General features: G+C 48.3%; 6 protein-coding genes across 6 annotated transcripts; 4 read left to right on the forward strand and 2 right to left on the reverse strand.

Annotated features, from left to right (window-relative positions):
* Positions 1 to 1,165: 1,165 nt before the first annotated feature.
* On the forward strand, positions 1,166 to 2,665 carry I303_103313 (uncharacterized protein; the record flags this gene model as incomplete). Its single annotated transcript, XM_018406659.1, has 4 exons — positions 1,166 to 1,310; positions 1,421 to 1,926; positions 2,044 to 2,237; positions 2,419 to 2,665. 4 exons carry the CDS (start codon positions 1,166 to 1,168, stop codon positions 2,663 to 2,665), a joined length of 1,092 nt encoding a protein of 363 aa, XP_018263467.1.
* Positions 2,666 to 3,147: 482 nt separating this feature from the next.
* On the reverse strand, positions 3,148 to 4,809 carry I303_103314 (uncharacterized protein; the record flags this gene model as incomplete). Its single annotated transcript, XM_018406660.1, has 7 exons — positions 3,148 to 3,233; positions 3,366 to 3,452; positions 3,566 to 3,613; positions 3,785 to 3,803; positions 3,897 to 4,092; positions 4,222 to 4,583; positions 4,804 to 4,809. The coding sequence occupies 7 exons, from the start codon at positions 4,807 to 4,809 to the stop codon at positions 3,148 to 3,150; spliced, it is 804 nt and encodes a 267-aa protein (XP_018263468.1).
* A 549-nt stretch (positions 4,810 to 5,358) lies between these two features.
* I303_103315 (uncharacterized protein) lies at positions 5,359 to 6,431 on the reverse strand (the record flags this gene model as incomplete). Its single annotated transcript, XM_018406661.1, has 5 exons — positions 5,359 to 5,491; positions 5,739 to 5,842; positions 5,956 to 6,021; positions 6,215 to 6,260; positions 6,397 to 6,431. 5 exons carry the CDS (start codon positions 6,429 to 6,431, stop codon positions 5,359 to 5,361), a joined length of 384 nt encoding a protein of 127 aa, XP_018263469.1.
* A 1,016-nt stretch (positions 6,432 to 7,447) lies between these two features.
* Positions 7,448 to 9,558, forward strand: I303_103316 (uncharacterized protein; the record flags this gene model as incomplete). Its single annotated transcript, XM_018406662.1, has 4 exons — positions 7,448 to 7,765; positions 7,893 to 8,213; positions 8,318 to 8,483; positions 8,570 to 9,558. The coding sequence occupies 4 exons, from the start codon at positions 7,448 to 7,450 to the stop codon at positions 9,556 to 9,558; spliced, it is 1,794 nt and encodes a 597-aa protein (XP_018263470.1).
* Positions 9,559 to 10,064: 506 nt separating this feature from the next.
* Positions 10,065 to 14,121, forward strand: I303_103317 (uncharacterized protein; the record flags this gene model as incomplete). Its single annotated transcript, XM_018406663.1, has 3 exons — positions 10,065 to 10,104; positions 10,213 to 12,172; positions 12,318 to 14,121. 3 exons carry the CDS (start codon positions 10,065 to 10,067, stop codon positions 14,119 to 14,121), a joined length of 3,804 nt encoding a protein of 1,267 aa, XP_018263471.1.
* A 901-nt stretch (positions 14,122 to 15,022) lies between these two features.
* I303_103318 (uncharacterized protein) lies at positions 15,023 to 17,173 on the forward strand (the record flags this gene model as incomplete). Its single annotated transcript, XM_018406664.1, has 5 exons — positions 15,023 to 15,134; positions 15,261 to 15,960; positions 16,108 to 16,362; positions 16,483 to 16,872; positions 16,981 to 17,173. 5 exons carry the CDS (start codon positions 15,023 to 15,025, stop codon positions 17,171 to 17,173), a joined length of 1,650 nt encoding a protein of 549 aa, XP_018263472.1.
* Positions 17,174 to 18,118: the final 945 nt, after the last annotated feature.

An 18,118-nucleotide genomic window follows, 5' to 3' on the forward strand; every position in this document is an offset into this window, starting at 1 on the left:
ACCTTTCATGAAGATGAGCAAAGGTGAGGTCACCGACTGTACCTTTGGTCGATCCAGACGTGTCTGGCACGATGAAAGGATGCTTCGGCCGCAGTACCTTTGACCTGCAGTCACATATTGGTGAATGTCTGATTACTTCAAACGCTAGGCGGTTCTGTCAGAGATGGCGATTTGCCATTGTACAGTTTAGAAAACACAGAGAAATGCGGATGGGCTGTGAGCACTTATTCTCTATGAGGAGATGCTTCTTATTTCATGCTGGGCATTCTCCTCACTATTGAGCACAGAAGTCATAGCTATAAGAAAGGGATCGACGCCTCATCCCGATCGAACATCGTGGAATGAGCCTGTTGATCTGGCTGGCAGAAGATCGGTCATTGAGTCCTCTACAACCGCTCGTAGTCGCTAGTGCTTTCGCAAGCACCTGTATATGTAGTCAGACTTCCGGGCTTTCTATGTTAAGCATTCTCGCGCGGTATTTAGTCGAATGCTGTGGGCAACCATGAGGATCGTTCCGTATATATCGGAATATGAGCACTGAGTCCGCTCTGGCGCGTGTCCAAGCCCAGCAACGCCGCTCACCTCCTTCCCGTACTCTACTTCACCGTCCTCCATCCCATCCTCAAAAATCATGGACAGACTCGGACCCGGTGCCAGTGTCTCAGGGCCGGAAAGGATCGCCCGTAAATCCGCGTTCCTGTCTCATCAGATCGGCCATTTTTTATGCTAAATTCTGATCCGGTGGTTCGAAGCGACGCCACCAAAAAGTCGGACCGGGTTGTTTGGTTCTTACCTATTGTCAATTATGGATTCCAGTATTCGCTTCCACAATTATCGAAGATCATAGCGGGCTCCATGCTTGAGCGCTTGACTTGAAAGCATGCTCAACAGTCTCCCCTGCCCTGCTCTACGCGATGGTACTGTTTATATGTTTGTATGGAAGACTCAGACGGAAAGGATCATATATATATATATATTCAGATATAGGGCTACGCATGAGAATCTACATCTTGCTTCTTGGTTCATCCCTATCACCAGACCATCAAAGATGGCTTGATCATTTCCTCATCTGAGCATCTCGTGAATCATGAGACTGACTTCGACATCTCTGTGCCTACTAGCGCTAATCGGATCAGGCGTGGGAGTATCAGCTCATCCTGCACCGATGCCCACAGCCATAGCTACGGCTGAAGCTACACCGACAGCTCTGATTCAGGCTACTCAGACCCCCTTGAGTAACTCGGAAAGGCTGGCTAGAGGATTACCGTTGAATAAACCTAAGGTGTTATTTGATCCTACGAAAGTGAAGTGTGAGTCGTGTTTCTTCTACCTCCGATATCCGTCGGATAATCCATGCCAGCTATAAAAGGGCAAACTCAGAAAGAGATGAGGTCATGCTGATTCTCCCGATTGTATACAGCACTTGTACCGAGACAATCGAGTTTGACACCCGCTCAACCGGAAGGGAATAATGATAATAACGCAGGTCCGGATGGAGTCACGAGTGCGCCCACCTCGGACCCTTCTTCTTCCTCCTCCTCCTCACCTTCAGCTTCGGCTTCGGCTCCCGACTCGATCTCAACTTCGCACTCCGCATCCACTTCAGCATCTTCCTCTGTATCTGCGATCGCTTCGGCTTCTTCATCCTCATCAGTAACTTCAACTACATCCACATCCGAACCAGCCTCATCCTCAGCCTCCACATCTTCCTCGTCATCTGCCTCCGCCGAAGCCACAATCAAGCCCTCCAACCCTCTCGCCGCTCCTCCAGTCGTCACCCAAGCAGTCAGAGCGAGCTTCGCCAACGGTAACGGTAACAGTGCTAGCAAGCGGGATGAGGATGGTAGTGGAAATACGGGAAGTAGCGATGATTTCGGATTAGGTTATTTGTGGGGTATGTACCCCGGCGGAGGGGTCTGGGGTCTTGTGAGTGATGTGATCTGCCAAGCCTTCCAAGCACGGTACATCGAGTGATTGATCGTCGAAGGTGCTTGACGAGCTAAGCTAATTTGAGCCATTGTGAATCTGGAATCTTCCGAGCAGACGTCCAATAAATCCGAAGCTGCCAATCTGATATTCCAACAAGACGCAACAGGAAGTTTCAATAATATCTTAATTAAAGATACATTCTACGATCCGCAGTACGATTTACCGTACTTGGCTACTGGATGGGTGACTTGGTCGAATTATCAGAATTACGGATATAACTCGCCGAAGAATAATCTGGGTAATGGCAAGTGAGTAGATTCTCAGTTCATCCCCCATTTCGATAAACAGATCAATCAAATTCAGTTTGCTAGTACAATTCGGAAACTACAGTCGTACACTGATCCTCGATCCGTCGATGTTGATGTTGATGATTTGCATGAGCCTGTTGATTGACTGGCGGCTGATGCTCACTCTACTCCCCCATCACAGCTGCATAGGATTCACTCGATCAGACTATAATCCCCCCGGATTCGCCATGAGCCAAACGGCCATCTGGAAAGCGCCCACCCCCGGCGGAGAGCTGATCTTCGAATGGACAAACCAAGATGGTACTGTGGTCCAAGGGAATTTCTATCTGAGGGACGATATTGATATTCCGTTAATAAGGATAGCTGCCAAGGGGGAAGATTGCGATATACCGGAATATAGACGGATCAGGCTGTTCATAGATGCCTAAACACAGAAGTGGGTGTGGGTATGGGTGTGAGTGCGGATGCGAGTGAAAGAAGGAGAAGGAGAATGAACGATGCGGACTATGGGAGTTACAGAGCACCACGGTAGACCAGTTGATATAGTAAGGCTGCAGAACTTCTTTCGGGGGGATGACATTCGTAGGGTAGTACGATGCGGGATTGAGTGGGAAAGTGGTTTGTTAGATGGACATTTAAGCGATTGATAACAGATATAATTGATTTTGGGATCTTGGGATCTTGGGTTTAGTCATCGATACATGCATGTTTTTTGCATGGGTCTGAGCACAACATGATCAAATGAAATTGACTGAAAATGTTATTGGATTTCTTCTTACTGCTTATCCTTCCCCAAATACCAAATACACCCCAACTTACACCATTTGGTCAGGTACCCATTAGACTATCGCTCGAAAAAGGTGCTGAATACCAAATTCCGGATCGGGCTTGAGACTGCGATAGACTGGGTTTACCAAGGTAGCTCGAGCGGACCAGGTTGTTTCGTCCATTCTTTACCCAGGACTTCCTCGGCGTTGCCAATTCCCCTGGCGCCCACTATGCAGAAGGAGGTGCGTCAGCCATGCCGCGGACTTGAGGTCAATTGGAAGGGATAGAGTATGGAGCATCACGGATAGGACACAAGATCCGATCGCATCGGATCATTCTGTCAAGAACAGCGAGACTCACTCGGTGCCCAGAATTTCCCAGACATGTCCATATTCAGTTTCTCGGCGAATTCGTAGAATGGTACAGCGGCTTCGTCGGGTGTGACGGCTGGACGAGTGGATTGATTTAGATAAAATTGATCAGCGATCATGCATTCACGAACTAGATTGGCATTTGCAATACTGGATACTGAGATGGTAACGCTGTAACGCTGGACTCACCGCCCATCTTGTCGTAAAATTCTTCCATGCCTGCGTCTTTGGTCATTCCTACGAGACCATCGGGGTTAGTATATTCTCATCCTCAAGGAGCCGTATTACCATGAAGCACCGAGTCAGATGTAGATGTGCGTATGCGCATGCGTATGCTTGTGATGCTTTTGTTGAGTGTGTTTGGGGTTTGATACCAGATCAAGGATCAATCGAGTCAGGTGGACTTACCAGTCTTCAAGAAACCGGGCTACATCAAAGATAGTCATCGTCAATCAGGTCCCTCGATTGGTTTTCGATATGGGGTTAATAGAGGAAGGAAGGATTTGTGAGTGACACTCACATGGATCATGGCGATACTGATCCCCCTTTCTTTGAGATCATAACTCAACAAATGCCCTACCATATTGCCCGCGGCCTTTGAGCCGTGATGGCCGTACATCCCTCCTCCTTCGCCCTCGGTCCGGAGCGTGATAGATCCAGCTTCGGAGGTGAGGAGGATGATCTTGGCGTCGGGTGCGAGGGAGGAGGACATGAGTCTGCATTTAGGTTCATTATCTCAGCGTTAGTCGGTTTCAGATGCGAGAATCGTATTCTCCTTGAATTCAATTGAATAACTGAATATAATTCGATATGACAAATGACTGAATGGATGTGGGCGGACTCACAAACTCTGCACAACGAATACAGGCGCGATCGCACAAATAGTATACATAGCCACCTCATCTTTCCAATTGGCTTTCCCCATTTCTTCAGGTTTCAGTATCCCACTGACGTAAACTACTAAACCGATCGCGGCGCCTTGTAGACCTTCGACGATCTTTGATCCGACATCTTCTTCGCTCACGTCGATATCTTCAATCACGTGTACCCCCTCTGGGAAAGGACTACCAGTATCCCCTTTGGAGTTCCCATCGAGATATCCCCGAATAGTCGCGTAGACGTTACTTGCCCCGATCTCACTGGCGTATTTCTTGACTAGGGCTAGGCCGAGGCCTTTAGACGCGCCTACGATCAATGCGGCTTGGGGCTGTTGGTTGAGAAGATTGAGATGGTTGAGATGATTTAGAAACGATGTGTCAGCTCAGCTCAGCGAATACCTCGCTGACAGAATCAGACTCAGACTCGGCCTCATGCTATGTTCGCGGTGACTCGCCGTTCGACCTTCATGGCGGCGACGATGAAGCGAAAGTGAGAGTACATGGCGAGAGCTAGAATGAGAGCGAGAGCGCTCCGGAAATCGGACTCACTGGCATTATATATCTTGATTTGATTTATTCACAGTACAAAGCTATTGTTCCGATAGTATGCTAAGATGCTAAGATGCAAAGATCAAGCGTGCCCTGCTCATGATCATGCATCTCCCATGAGATCGTATATCCGACCTGGAGACTCGTGCTACCTCACAGTACTGTAGAATACTACTCATACTCGCGCGATGATGTCAATAGACGTCGTTATCGGTCTGAGTTTACGATATCAGGAGGGGCTCCGACGAACTTACAAACGAGTGGAGGGAACATTCCTCTTTCTACGCTGAGTGCTTCTCATCTCATCCCACGCACTCCAACATCACCGATGCAATACGATGCAATGCAACGCACATCGCACATTGCACGAGTACACGGATTGCTTTATTATGATGATGGTATCTGCATGATTTCATTGTACTTTGACTGTATTGCTATTGCTATATATGTATGCTACTTCTCCCCCTTCATTTCTTCTTGCTACGTCGTGGATTCGTCCGTCACATCTTGTTCCATGGATTTGAGAGGGATTCGTCAGACAGGGCGCGACCACATCTATCGACCTTGTTGGTTTCCTTGACCCTTGACGGAACCAGCACCTCGACCGGGGTTCAAGGTGAGTTTGTAAGAGTGCGAGTAGTCGGCTTTTTGCACTTTACCCTCTTTAAGGATGATCTCGATGGCGTCCCTATAGAATCGGTATTGAGTTAGCAATCAGCGACGAGGCTCGTAATTCAACGTAGAGAGAGAGGGAGGGGGGGAGGGAGGAGAGAGTATAAAAGCGCAGGGAGGAAGATCATCTGATAAAGCAATGACGATTGACACAATCTGGTGATTTGCGATGTATGGACGATTGGACAAGTCACATCCTCTTGGTCTGCGATGGCGTAAAGTTCTGCCAAGTGAAGGAAGGAAGCATGGAAGTACACACTCACTCAGCGTGCTTGTTCTTGTCACCGCCGAAGAAGACATTTTGGATCTCCTGCTTGGAGACCTCACCGAGTTGACCGGTGTGACCGACCGAGTTGGTGGTCTTTAACTGTGAAGAGGGTTTCAGAGTCAGCGCACACCCTCTGAGTAATTGATTTGGGTGAATCGGATCGGCCGAGAGTTTGTACAGATGCAGGTGATAGTACACGATCAGCCACTTACTATAGAGAAGGTTCCGACGAATCGAGAGAGGGCAATATCGGTAGCGCCGCCCTTCCATCGCTCGTACTAGAGTCAAAGCAGGTGGTCAGCTGTGGCCGAAGAATTAGGATACCAATATTGGCCAGCGGTCGCGAGAGCTGTTTTGTGCGAGGCAATGGACGACAAGTAGCTCTCAGGCGTTGTCCGGCCTGATCAGGTAGACAAGGACAAGGAGAGACGAAGCATGGATCGTAGGGATGATGAAGGGACTGTGACTCACCTCGGCAACATCGTCAACGAAGACGAGGAACTCTTCTTGAGAGTTTCTGCGCGAGGGCCATGAGTCAGCATTGTATCGTTGTGAGTGTAGATGAAACAATTCGATGGGTCTCTTTGAGTCCATCCGTCTATCCACTAGAAAAAAGGCTCGAGAGGAAAAGGGAGTGGGGGAAGAGCACTCACTCGGGAGACCAGATGACGGCGGTAGTAGTGGACATGGTGGGTGAGTTAAGTTGTTTGGAAGGAATACGTTAGTGTATGAGTGAGTTGATGAGCTGTATTGCAAATGTTCGTGTGATTTATGTTGGATGTTGGATATAAGAAGAAAGAAAGGAATGAGGTGATATATAGGAATAGGTTGGGTCGTCGACATGGAATCAACCAGACTCAGTATCAGATCGCACTTACCGCTTAACTCACCACTTAAACCCTGGTTATACGTCATATCACCATACACCAATAGAAAGGAACAGATTGCCACGTTACTCGTATTCCTAACAACAAAGGAGCACGAGACCATTCCATAATTCCCGTTTCTTCACCAAAGCAGTATTTCCGCGGGTGGTGCGAGTGTGGCAGATGAGCATTCGCTTGGCACGCGTGGCGATGGCCGAAGGGGGTCTATACTAGACTGTGTTTACGGTCATACGAGCCGAGACATAAGCTTACGAAGATGCAGACACGCAGTCCGAAACACTCAACCATCAAATCCTTTATTCTGATAGTATCAATCACTTCTTTCATCGTATGAACCACTCCCGAACTATCGCTGCACAGTACCAGTCACAAGAATATAGGATTTTTATCGTTGTACACGGGCAAATAGCCCATTTAGAGGGATTATTAGTGTCGAGCATTCGGCTGTGTGGGAACAAGGCAATTCAGGAGGGGTCATATATAAATCGTAAGTCGCATGCGTTCAACCTGACAACAACAACAGCAGCAGCAGCAGCAGCACAGCTTCGTGCTCTCCTTCCTCTTCGATTGGGGAGTGTTAGGCTCAGCAGTGCGCTTCGTCATCGCCTATGCCATGCCATATTCGTCTCGATCATCGATCCGAGTCGATTATACCTAGTGATGTCCGATCACATACGTCGTTATACCCAAGAGATTTATCCTCTTCTTCTCTTGGAGTGTCTGCACCCGGGCAAACCTTGTTTGAGCCCTTCCCGCCACATCGGATCAAGCTTACACAATTCCCTATTCACAGATCTGTCAGCGTCCCGCCGCCAACATGTCCCGATACGCACCGGTAAACCAAGACACTTCCCCGCCCGCCACTCCCTCTCGACGAACATCTTTCCACTCTATCCGCTCATTCCGCTTGAACTCCGGTCGATCGCGCTCGAACGCGAACGGAAATGCGATCCCCGATCCGGACGAGATGGATGCTGCGTTCGATGGGCCAGATAACGATGATGCGGACGCGGATGAGAATCATGGGTTATTAGGCAGGAACAATGGCGCTCATCATACCCATTCCGATCAGAACCGGGATCATGTGGGGGGAGAACAGAGAACACCGGGAGATTATGATTTCGAGCGAGATTATGTGAGTTTACGTAGCACCTCATCTCAACGATCTGGCTTAAGTGCCGATTCTTTCTGACCACGACGAGTATTTATCGCATCTCGATATGATAATCGAGCTAATGTGAGTATGTGAATTGTTCATGTAGACACTCCCGCCATCCTCACCACCGCCATTCCAACCTTACTCATCCCATAACCCGGCGCCAGGCAATTCGAACGGTATTCTACCCACCACACCGGCTCACCACCCGACCCAACGATCCCAACGTCATTTCCTCGGCGGGATCTTACCCTCATCCTTCCTGCCTGCACGGTCTCCCGCTGCGTCAGCCGCATCGCGGTTCATAGGCGCAGGCTCAAGTGGAGTATTTGGGAATTTGGCGGCGAGGCCTGATAATCCTCAAAATCTAGCTAATGCGGATGGACCGGAGTATGCTCCAGAGCATGAACAGAAGGAAGGACCGCCCGTGAGTGCTCGAACACCAATTCCCTCAAGCTATCGTGTAGGCAGGGTAAGAGACGTGTGAAGCTGATTTGTTATTCTTGCCCCTTGCCCGGGATGCTTGTTCAGTCTTATCAAGCGGCTCTGAGAGATGCTGTTCCGCCATATTGGGATACCACCGTCGTCCTTCCTTCGTCGTCGTCGCCTTTCGGTCCATTGTCGAGCTCGATGAGCGGTGATGAGATCTTGATAGATGGTATGCCGGGCGGTAATTTCTTTGGCTTCTTCTGGAACCGTGAGTGGCCGTGGCTTTCATGGGAATGCAGGAATGTTGTTCGTTGTCCTTTGTTCCGGGAGTTGACGCTTGTGGGTCTACTTTAGTGATTGTATCCTTCTCCTTCCAATTCGTCGGCTTCCTACTCACCTACGTCCTCCACACCACCCACGCGGCGAAATACGGATCGCGCGTTGGTCTCGGGATGACCCTCATTTCCATCGGCTTGAACCTCCGTTCGAAAGCTGAAGACTTGATAAATACCGGACGATTCCCCACCGATCCATCTGATCCTGATCCGCCAAAAGTAGTCGACGAAGATGCCCTAGCTGAAAATGCCATCGAGGCGATCTGGGGTCCTGGTGGACCGTGGCCTTATCCAGTCCACGAACCCAACGACCCCAATGGACCGATAACGATCTTACATAATACGCACGAGGCGGAAGACTGGGCTCACGGACATAATATGACGTTAGCTGGATTTATGGGGTTACCGAATGCGGAAGATGTAGGACGAGCCAACGAGTATTTCAGCTTTATGATGATGTCCATAGGCTGGTTTATCGTTCTGACTTCTCTGGGTGGGTGGTGGAGGGTGAAAAGGTTTGAAAGGGGTTTACAAGCTGCGAGAAGGGAGTCGGAGAATGCGCAGGCTCAGGCGAACTCAAATAGAGATGGTTCAACTGCAGTAGATGGAGAAGAAGGCGTAGATGTAGATGGAGAAGGAAATTTAGAAACTATCACAACGGCCCCGACCTCAACTAGAAATGAGGCCAGACCAAACGAATTACGGTATTATACATTGGCATTCTCGCAAGCGTGGGACGGAGCTAGGGATCTGCAAAGAGGTTTCTTTGGAATGCACGGCAGACCGTTAATGGGAAGAGGCAGAGGTGGAAGAGGAGGTAGAGGAAATGGACATACACCGTTAAATCAGGATGATGGAGAAGAAGGTGATGATGGACATGAACTCCTCGATGCGCAGGGATTCGGTCTGGGACCGATGGCGCTTGATCCGACGGATTACCCGGGGGTCGGGGCTCATGCCCAGGCCCATAGGGAACGAAGGAATAACGGCGGATTATGGGGCGTTTAGCGGGTCTATCTATCCGTGGTCATATATGGCTATGGCTTGATCGAGATAGAAAGAGTTTCCCCGTACGTAAGCATGAGCAAAAAAGGATCAGAATGTTGGCAGCTGTTGTAGCATATAGAGTAGAAGGACTTTGCTTTTCGTCAATATCGTCGGCGTCGTGATTGTGTCGTTGTCCATATGTTCGTTCATATCATGTTCGATTTATCCACTCGGTGAAACGTGGGAGAAGTATTACGTATAGGTGCTGCTAAGGCACTGTTGCCACGTGTCTATCTAATGCGGGACTCCAGACGCACGAGGCTGTGTGAGTAGGAAAGTGAAACAGAGAAACAGAGACAAAGCACAAAGACATACATTCTCCTTTCATCACTCATTGGGACTTCTTCTTGTATTGACATCTTACTTTTCGATGACGACTATATGACTGATGACTATATGACGAACTAAACTTAGCGAGAGTGACGAGGCGAGACCCAACCAAACGAAACACCGAAGTCGACGTCAAAATGCCATTATCTCGATTACAGCTTGCGGCTGCTTTGATGGGTGAGTTGATGCGCTTTGACCTGGGGGCTCATGATGAAGGATTGGCTATTGGGTGAGAAGCCTCGCTGGGAGATACAATAGCTGACTGGTCATATGTATCTACTTCAGAGTATGATAACGATGAAGACCTGGCCTCGCCTGATGCTCAACAGAGCTCGTCATTTTATAAAGACCATCGAGCCTCAGCGATTTTCCAGCCTTTCCACAAAGCTCGAGCTGAAGCCAGACGTCAGAAGATCCTCTCACAACCTCCTCCGTTATTACCTTCTCCCCTTGGCGGACCAGCATCTAATCAAGACCAAGACCAGGTGATAGACCGGCAAAGTAGACACCGACAGAGTATAGGTGAATTAGATGAAGTTGGAGGAAGACCCAAATCGCAGAATCAGTCTTTCCGACAGAGCACGATAAGTGATTTCAACTTGACGAATACACCTAGATCTATATCGAGATCTGTCGATTTACCGAATCACCACGATAGATATGGAGATCAAATTAGGCATGCACAAGAGGATGAGGGGGAAGAAAACTTAAATGAGCAACATGCGGAGGATGTGGAGGATGTGGAAGATGTGGATGTAGCAAGATGGGGATTACCTTCGCATCTTGTAGCTGAAGATCGACACAGACACAAAGAAGGCGAAAGACAAAGAGAAGGACAAAGACCGAATTTGGATACGAGACGAAGTGTCAATTCCTCAATCGTTCCTAAACCTGAAGCCTCGCCTATTGGTTCTAGGGTTAAATCGATACATGTCCAAGATGTTCTGGACGATACGGACTTACACAGACAGGTATATGATCAATCGGGTTATATACCTTTTGAGCAGGCCCAATCTCAATCTCAACCACAATCACAATCACAATTACAAGGCCAAAACACAGACTCCCGAGAACAGCAGAGAAGACGGAATCATTCGTACGATTTTACTACTTCCACGTCGAATGCTTTAGCCACCGCAGCCAGAGTACGGGAGATGGTAGAGCAACGCCAAGCACAGGGAGAACGACCTAGACCATCCACCGTCATGGGATATTCAGGAGCACAAGATCCAAGGAGAGATAGGAAGTTGAGTGATCCAAGGATGATCCCCCTTCCACCTACCCCCGGATCAATGTTCGGTTCTAGACCTTTAAGCACCGGTTGGAGTTCCCCTCCACCAGGTAGAATGGATGAAGAAGCACTAGACCAGGACCAGGAACAGAACCAAGATGCGACTGAGGGTATCGATGAACATGCGGAACCGAATCCATTTGCGTTACCTGCTCCGCCGCCTGAATTGGGCTCGCGATTCGATCCGAAGGTCCTGCAAACCCAGCGTCAGAGTATCGACCAAGATAGGAGATCGTATAGTAGATCATCAGGCAGAATACTCGGAGATCAACATCAACATCAACATCATCAACAACAGCCTCCGTACACTGCCAGATCAAGATCGTCATTCTACCCTCATTCAGAAGCTTACGATCAGGAACACTATACCGACGATATCGATAGTGATCAGCCCAGACACAGACAATGGGATATGCCTGGTGCTGGTGCTGGTGCTGGTTTAGCTCCAATGACGAGTCCACCATTAAAAGTCCCAGAGAAAGTATGGGATGATATACCTACTCCTGAGCAATTCGGTCGACCGCTCAAACCGCACAAATATCGAAACAACCCGCCCAAACCACTGAATCGTCTAACGATGCTCCGGCCTAAAACACTTATTATGCCCTCGTCCCTCGCTAATAGGTATTCACCTCCTCCGCCGCAGATCAAGCTTCCAGAGGGATACACACTGGGTGAGAAACCTTTACCGCCCGGAGCAAGGACGGAAGGCGAAAGACCGAAATCGGGTTTCAACCATCTGAGCGTATCGCAACGGACGTTCAGGAGCTCGTTGATTGTGGGTGGACTGCACGATGAGGACTTTGTAGGGGGAGCGACGGAGGATGGGGAGATGGGTATAAAAGGACGAGAATTAGATGCGGGAGCGCTGGAGAGAAGGCCGGGCAAGTTGTTTGGAAGGAGTTTGATGGATGAGTTGGAAGCTAGGAAATCGGCTCAGAAAGGGAAACAGAGGTGAGTTCTCCTTCTCCTCACTTGGCTTCATTCCCTTGCGTAATTCATCGATAGACGAAGATATATATGTATATATCCCATATTCTTACACTTATTGTCACGTTTACAAGGGCGAAATTCGCTGATGATATTATTTTCATCTTAGAGTATTCACAGGCGATTCTCGTCCGGCGATGATGGCTCGTTCATCGATGTTTGAACCACCCACAATATCCCTTTCACCTACTTCTCCTCCTTTACCCGGATCCGCAGGAATCAATGCCAATGCCAATGCTACTCGACCACACTCGATGCATCCCGGCACCGGATCAGGCGGTAGAGCACCTTTACTCTCTTTCGATTCGAACGGGGACATCCATTCTACTTCCCTATCGTCCCCAAATAATCTGGGTGTGCCAGAGAATCGAGCTCAAGGGAGGATGTCGAAATCGAAATCTGTTTTCGGGGTAGATCAACTCTGGGAAAAAGAAATGGCTAAATTGAAATTGATCCAAGAGGAAGAAAGGCGTGCGGCGGAACTTAAAAAGAGAGAAGAAGGAGAGAAAGAAATGAAGAAATTGAAAAGGAAATCGAGAAAGGGAAAAGGGAAAGAAATACCTCCTGCAATTGAAATCCCGAGGGAGTCTACGGAAGAGACATTGGGAATTTCGCCTATTAACCGAGCGGGAGAGCTGCCTCCTGCTTTACAATATAGTCCGGAAAAAGCGCCATCGAGGCATTCCCCCGTTGCAGAAGAAGACGTAAATGAGGCAGAGGAAGAACAAGAGACTGAACACGATGGAAATCGGAAATTGAGCTTGGGAGGGCTATTCAGTCCTGCTTCAGACGATGAGGATGATGACGTACAAGAAGCCGCGGGTACGGAGAAGAAGGAAGTCGAGAGCGATGAAGACGATTCGGAAGAAGATATACCTTTATCCAGACTCGCGCCTCAAAAACCGCAAATCTCAGCCTTGACCACTGGATTTGTTTTGGGTTTATCTGATCAAAAGCAAGATGTACCGAGAAATCAAGAAAGCGATTCAGACTCTGATTCGGACGAAGATATCCCTTTATCCAAATTACCAATCATACCCAAATCACCGTCGATCACCACCCGTAGTCGAGCTCATACTCGCGAACCTCTTGGGTCGTTGGGCTTGAATCTTCCTTCCGGGACTTCGAGCATTAGTTTGTCACTTCCTGGACAACAATCCGCTTTGGGCTCGGCTTCGGGAAAATCACCATTATCTGCTGAAGTAGACGATGAAACCGCTGAAGATGATTTACCATTAGCGGTCCGTCAAGCGCGTTCCAAAGGGTTAAAACTTATTACTAGAGCTGAAATCATAGAGGATGATCTGCCATTGGGATATAAACATTCTGAGAAAGCTCAAGCGCAGATGGCTCTGGCTCAACGACAACGACAAACGCAGTTTGAAGAAGAAAATTATAATAATAGGCAATCGAGCTTCGGTGTTGGTGGGTATGGTACGAACCCGTACGCTTCTTGGATGATGCCGAATCCGAATCCGAATCAGAATCAGAATATGGGCATGGGGATGAATATGCCGAATATGAGTGTCCCGAATATGGATTATAACATGGGAATTGGGATGGGAATGGGGATGGGTCAATATGGGATGAGCCCGTATGGAGGCGGAGGAATGGGATTCGGACATAATCCGTCAATGCCGAATTTAGGTATGGGAATGCCAATGGGTATGGGGATGGGAGGTATGATGGGAATGGGCATGGGAATGGGAATGGGCATGGGGATGATGGGTAATCCGAATGGTGGAGGAACTCAAGGTAATCCGGGAGAAGCGATTGATCATTGGAGAAACGATGTTGCCTTGGCACCGAATGGTAGTGCAAATAACGCAGGAACGAGCGATAGAGATAGTAGGATCAGTAGGAGTGGATTCAGTAGTACGGGACGAGAAGGTAGTATCAATATCAGGGTGTAGAATAAAATAAGGCGGAGTATACGCTGCGAAGACTCGATGATTCAGTAACACGATGAACGACATACGATGATATGATGATACGATGAATGTGTAATATGATACGATGTACGTGTAAGGCGTCTCTCATGGTTGATATGTAGAGCATCTTGCCGGTCGCATGCATAAAATTGGATAATTGCAGCGAACCTCAATTAGGCGAACCGATCCTATGCAGTACACAGTTGTCAGTGTGAACAAGTAAGCTAGCTTCGGCAAGTAAGGGATACTATGAGTAGGTCTGATCATTCTCAAGTCGTACAGAGTAGGGGAACAGGAAGACGGGGGGACGAAAGATGGGAGATGAGAGGTGAGAGACACAAGAACGTTGTCAAATAAGTCGTCGTACAGTAATTGTATCGCGAACGCCGATGAATCGCCTGCTGTGGAGGTCTCGTAAGTAGTGACAACTACTGTTCAAAGGTTTCAAGTCAAGTACTCGTCTGACTCACCCGACTACTGTAACTTACCGATAGTCAAGTATGTACCCAAAAATAGATTTCTCCAGTGCGTTCATCCGGTCGATGCATTGCATGGGAGGAAGCACGTTTGAGCTTGGAGATAGCTGATTAGATTATTAGATAGCACGTGAACCTTCCGCTGGCTATTTATAGATATTTTAGATACGTTAGATAACGCGGGATTGAGCGTATACAAGCACGTTCGATTGTGCCTTACAATTTGGTGCTGCAGAAATTCGGGTATCTTTGCCGATGACGTCCAACCTGCTTCGAGGAAGTGATCTAAGGTAAAAATTGCATGGGTAGGCAATGGGTCATCAGAGATATAAGTGTCCCAGCTCTGAGCTGAGGTTTATTCTGACTCTGACCATACTCCTCCGGCTTATTAGTCCATGGCAGTCGAGATGTTGCGCGTTGCTCTCCTTGGTCTTTTGCCTTATTTGGCTTTGGTCAACGCAGCTGTATTGGATAAGAAGGCGGGTACGACCACTTCGGATGTCTTTCCTCCTGCCAGTAGTGAGTCTCGAGCCCTTCTCCATTATGTACCACTATGTCTCATCGGGCTCCCGGTACTTCGTGTCATCTCTGCTGGGGAGACATGGCGGTGACTTACTGATGTTTACTACATTAACCGCAAATCAGCAACCGTAAACACCGCTGTCTTTCCTGATGAGAGCGAAGTCGGGTACCCGGGAATCACCGTCACAGGCGTCGAGCCCGCTGCTATCCAGACCGCCCCGGCATCCCTCTACGCCTACAACACCGACCCCGTCTCTTCTTACCCCCTTGTATCGGATCATCCGGAAGGCTCAGACGGATCCGACGGATTCGATATTACCAAACACTGGGGCAACTTATCCCCATGGTATTCCGTGCCATCCTCATATTATGGTTTGAACGATACCTCACCCAACACCCCCGAGGGATGTTCAATCACTCAAGTCCATTTATTATACCGACATGGTGCACGATACCCAACCAGTGGTGCGCCTCCTTCGGCGTTCGCTACTAAGATCGCCAATGCCACCGCGCAATCAGGGGGATTCAACGCTTCGGGAGAATTGGAATTTTTGAATGACTGGTCGTACCTCCTCGGAGCAGAGTTGTTGACCGTCAGCGGAAGATTACAGAATTTTGCGCTGGGAGCGTCGTTCAGACAACAATACGGATACCTCCTCAACAACTTTACCGAGGCTGGAACACTCCCAGTCTTCAGGACGGAGTCGCAAGACCGGATGGTGAAGACGGCGAACAACTTCGCAGCGGGTATGTTTGGGGTGCCGGAGTATTTGGATCAAGTGAATATTGAGATCATGGTTGAGACTCCTGGGGTGAACAATACGTGAGTTGCAGTATCAGGAGTGAAGTGGCACATTGGCGAAACAATCGATTTCACCGATTTTTCCCAGTTCTCGATCGTTTCTCTTCGTTCTTTCGATCCTTCCTTCCATTCTTATGCATCCCAAGCTGATTCCTGGTCTCTTTAAAGAGGCGCACCGTACGAAAATTGCCCCAATAGCAACATAGCGAGCAGAGGAAGCATCGGATCAACAGCTGCGAACGCCTTCGCGAAGAATGCCTTCAACGGAACACTCGAAAGACTCCAAAATCAAATTACCGGAGTCAATTTGACGTCCACCGACATCATTGCTATGCTCGAATTGTGCTCGTACGAGACAGATGCTTTGGGGTACTCTGCTTTCTGCAAATTATTCACTGAGGAAGATTTCGAGAACTACGAGTAGTGAGTGAAACGCAAGAAGGTTGATCACGGAGCTTTCCGTTTTTGCTGTTTTTGCTGTTTTCGCATGACTGACGGAAAGTGCCACTTCCCTTTCTTGTTCTTTCCTTGAACGTATTGTAGCTACTTCGACATCTCGTTCTACTACAACAACGGTGCCGGGTCACCTGTAGCTGCTGCCCAAGGAAAAGGTTTCCTCGCTGAATTCGTAGCCCGATTCACGCAATCCATTCCTTCAGCGGATTCTTCTGTCAACTCTACATTGGATAACAACCCGACATATTTCCCGCTCAACCAGTCGATCTACGCCGACGCGACTCACGAAGTCGTCCTGCTCGATACATTCACTGCATTCAATTTGACCGCGTTGTTCTCTTCTGGACCAGTAGCTACGGACAAGCGCATGGAAAATTCGTTCAGAGCTAGTCAAGTCGTACCGTTCGCCACTCACATGACTATCCAGGTATTGGAGTGTTCGAATACTTCCCCTTCGAAGCAGATTCGATTCATCATGTGAGCTTATTTCCTCCGTCTCTGACGCTGATCATGGCACTCTTGCGAGACTGCGATGAGTGATGAGACTAGGCAAAGACAGTGCTGATGACGAGTGGTCTGTGATAGAAACGATGCTGTCTTGCCAATTGATAAGTCATACGCCGGGTGCGAATATAACAAAGATGGAATGTGTTCGTTCGATACTGTTGTCGACGTCTTGCAAAAGAGACTCGAAGAGATCGATTGGGACTATGATTGTCTGGGCAACTACACTGCTAGTCCCGGTAACGATTATAATGGTAGAGCACCTAGAGACTAGAATCGGATCGAAGAATTGGTTTGATTTGGTAATAAAAGTGAAACGTACCTCACACCTCACAGTAGATACTGTATCAACAAGTATAATTTAAAATACAAGATAGATATAAATTACCTTTCTCTTCGTAACAAAGCAAATTAAAGTATAATCTGGGCGATATAATTTAGATGATAGATCCTGTTTTCCCTGCTTTGATGTTCTCTGATGCAAATCTTTGCACATGACAGGCAACGCACATTTGCAAATTTCCAGTATGGAGGATACCTCGTTGCTTCATTGTTCAGGGAGACATGCTGATATCACGAAGGTCGCTGCCAGTCATTCAACACGTATTACGCAACCTCGCGATGCAGAAAGAAGCTTAGTGAATTAAACTTATGCCACAAGCGGTCGTTCAGTGCGTTGCAGCGCCAAGAAGCAAGAAGCGGGTGACCGGGTATCAACGCGTCAAAAGTCAAATGTCATTTCATCACTTCAATCCCATTCATCTCAATCAATTCATCCACGGAAGACCAAGTAGATCGTTGTAACCACCTCCGCAGCGACTCTCAAGCCAGAGGAGACGGACATTGCTTTGAGAGTCTTCAAGCATCGATATTCTGATTCAAAGAAGTCAGATCGGACCGCTGGGCGAATCGGTCGTTGATTGCTCCACACTCTTCGCGCAATCCGCATAGTAAGGACGCTTCGAAGGGATCTTCGCAGAAAAGATTGGATTGGCCATCCGAATCTCCCTAGGTGAGTCGCACGATTCTATCCCTTGTTTCCGACTCATACCATACAAGTCACGATCCTGCCTCCCTTCTTCTCCTCTATCGACTCTTTCTGGGAACCGCCTTGAATTCCTTCACGAGGATGGATTCTGATCATCGTGTATTCTCCTTACTCAGCTCACTTCATTCACTTTGACCCCTAAGATCGTTTTCCACCATTATATCGTACCCA

This window comes from Kwoniella dejecticola, chromosome 4, assembly GCF_000512565.2.
Source record: "Kwoniella dejecticola CBS 10117 chromosome 4, complete sequence".
Lineage (NCBI taxonomy): Eukaryota > Fungi > Basidiomycota > Tremellomycetes > Tremellales > Cryptococcaceae > Kwoniella > Kwoniella dejecticola.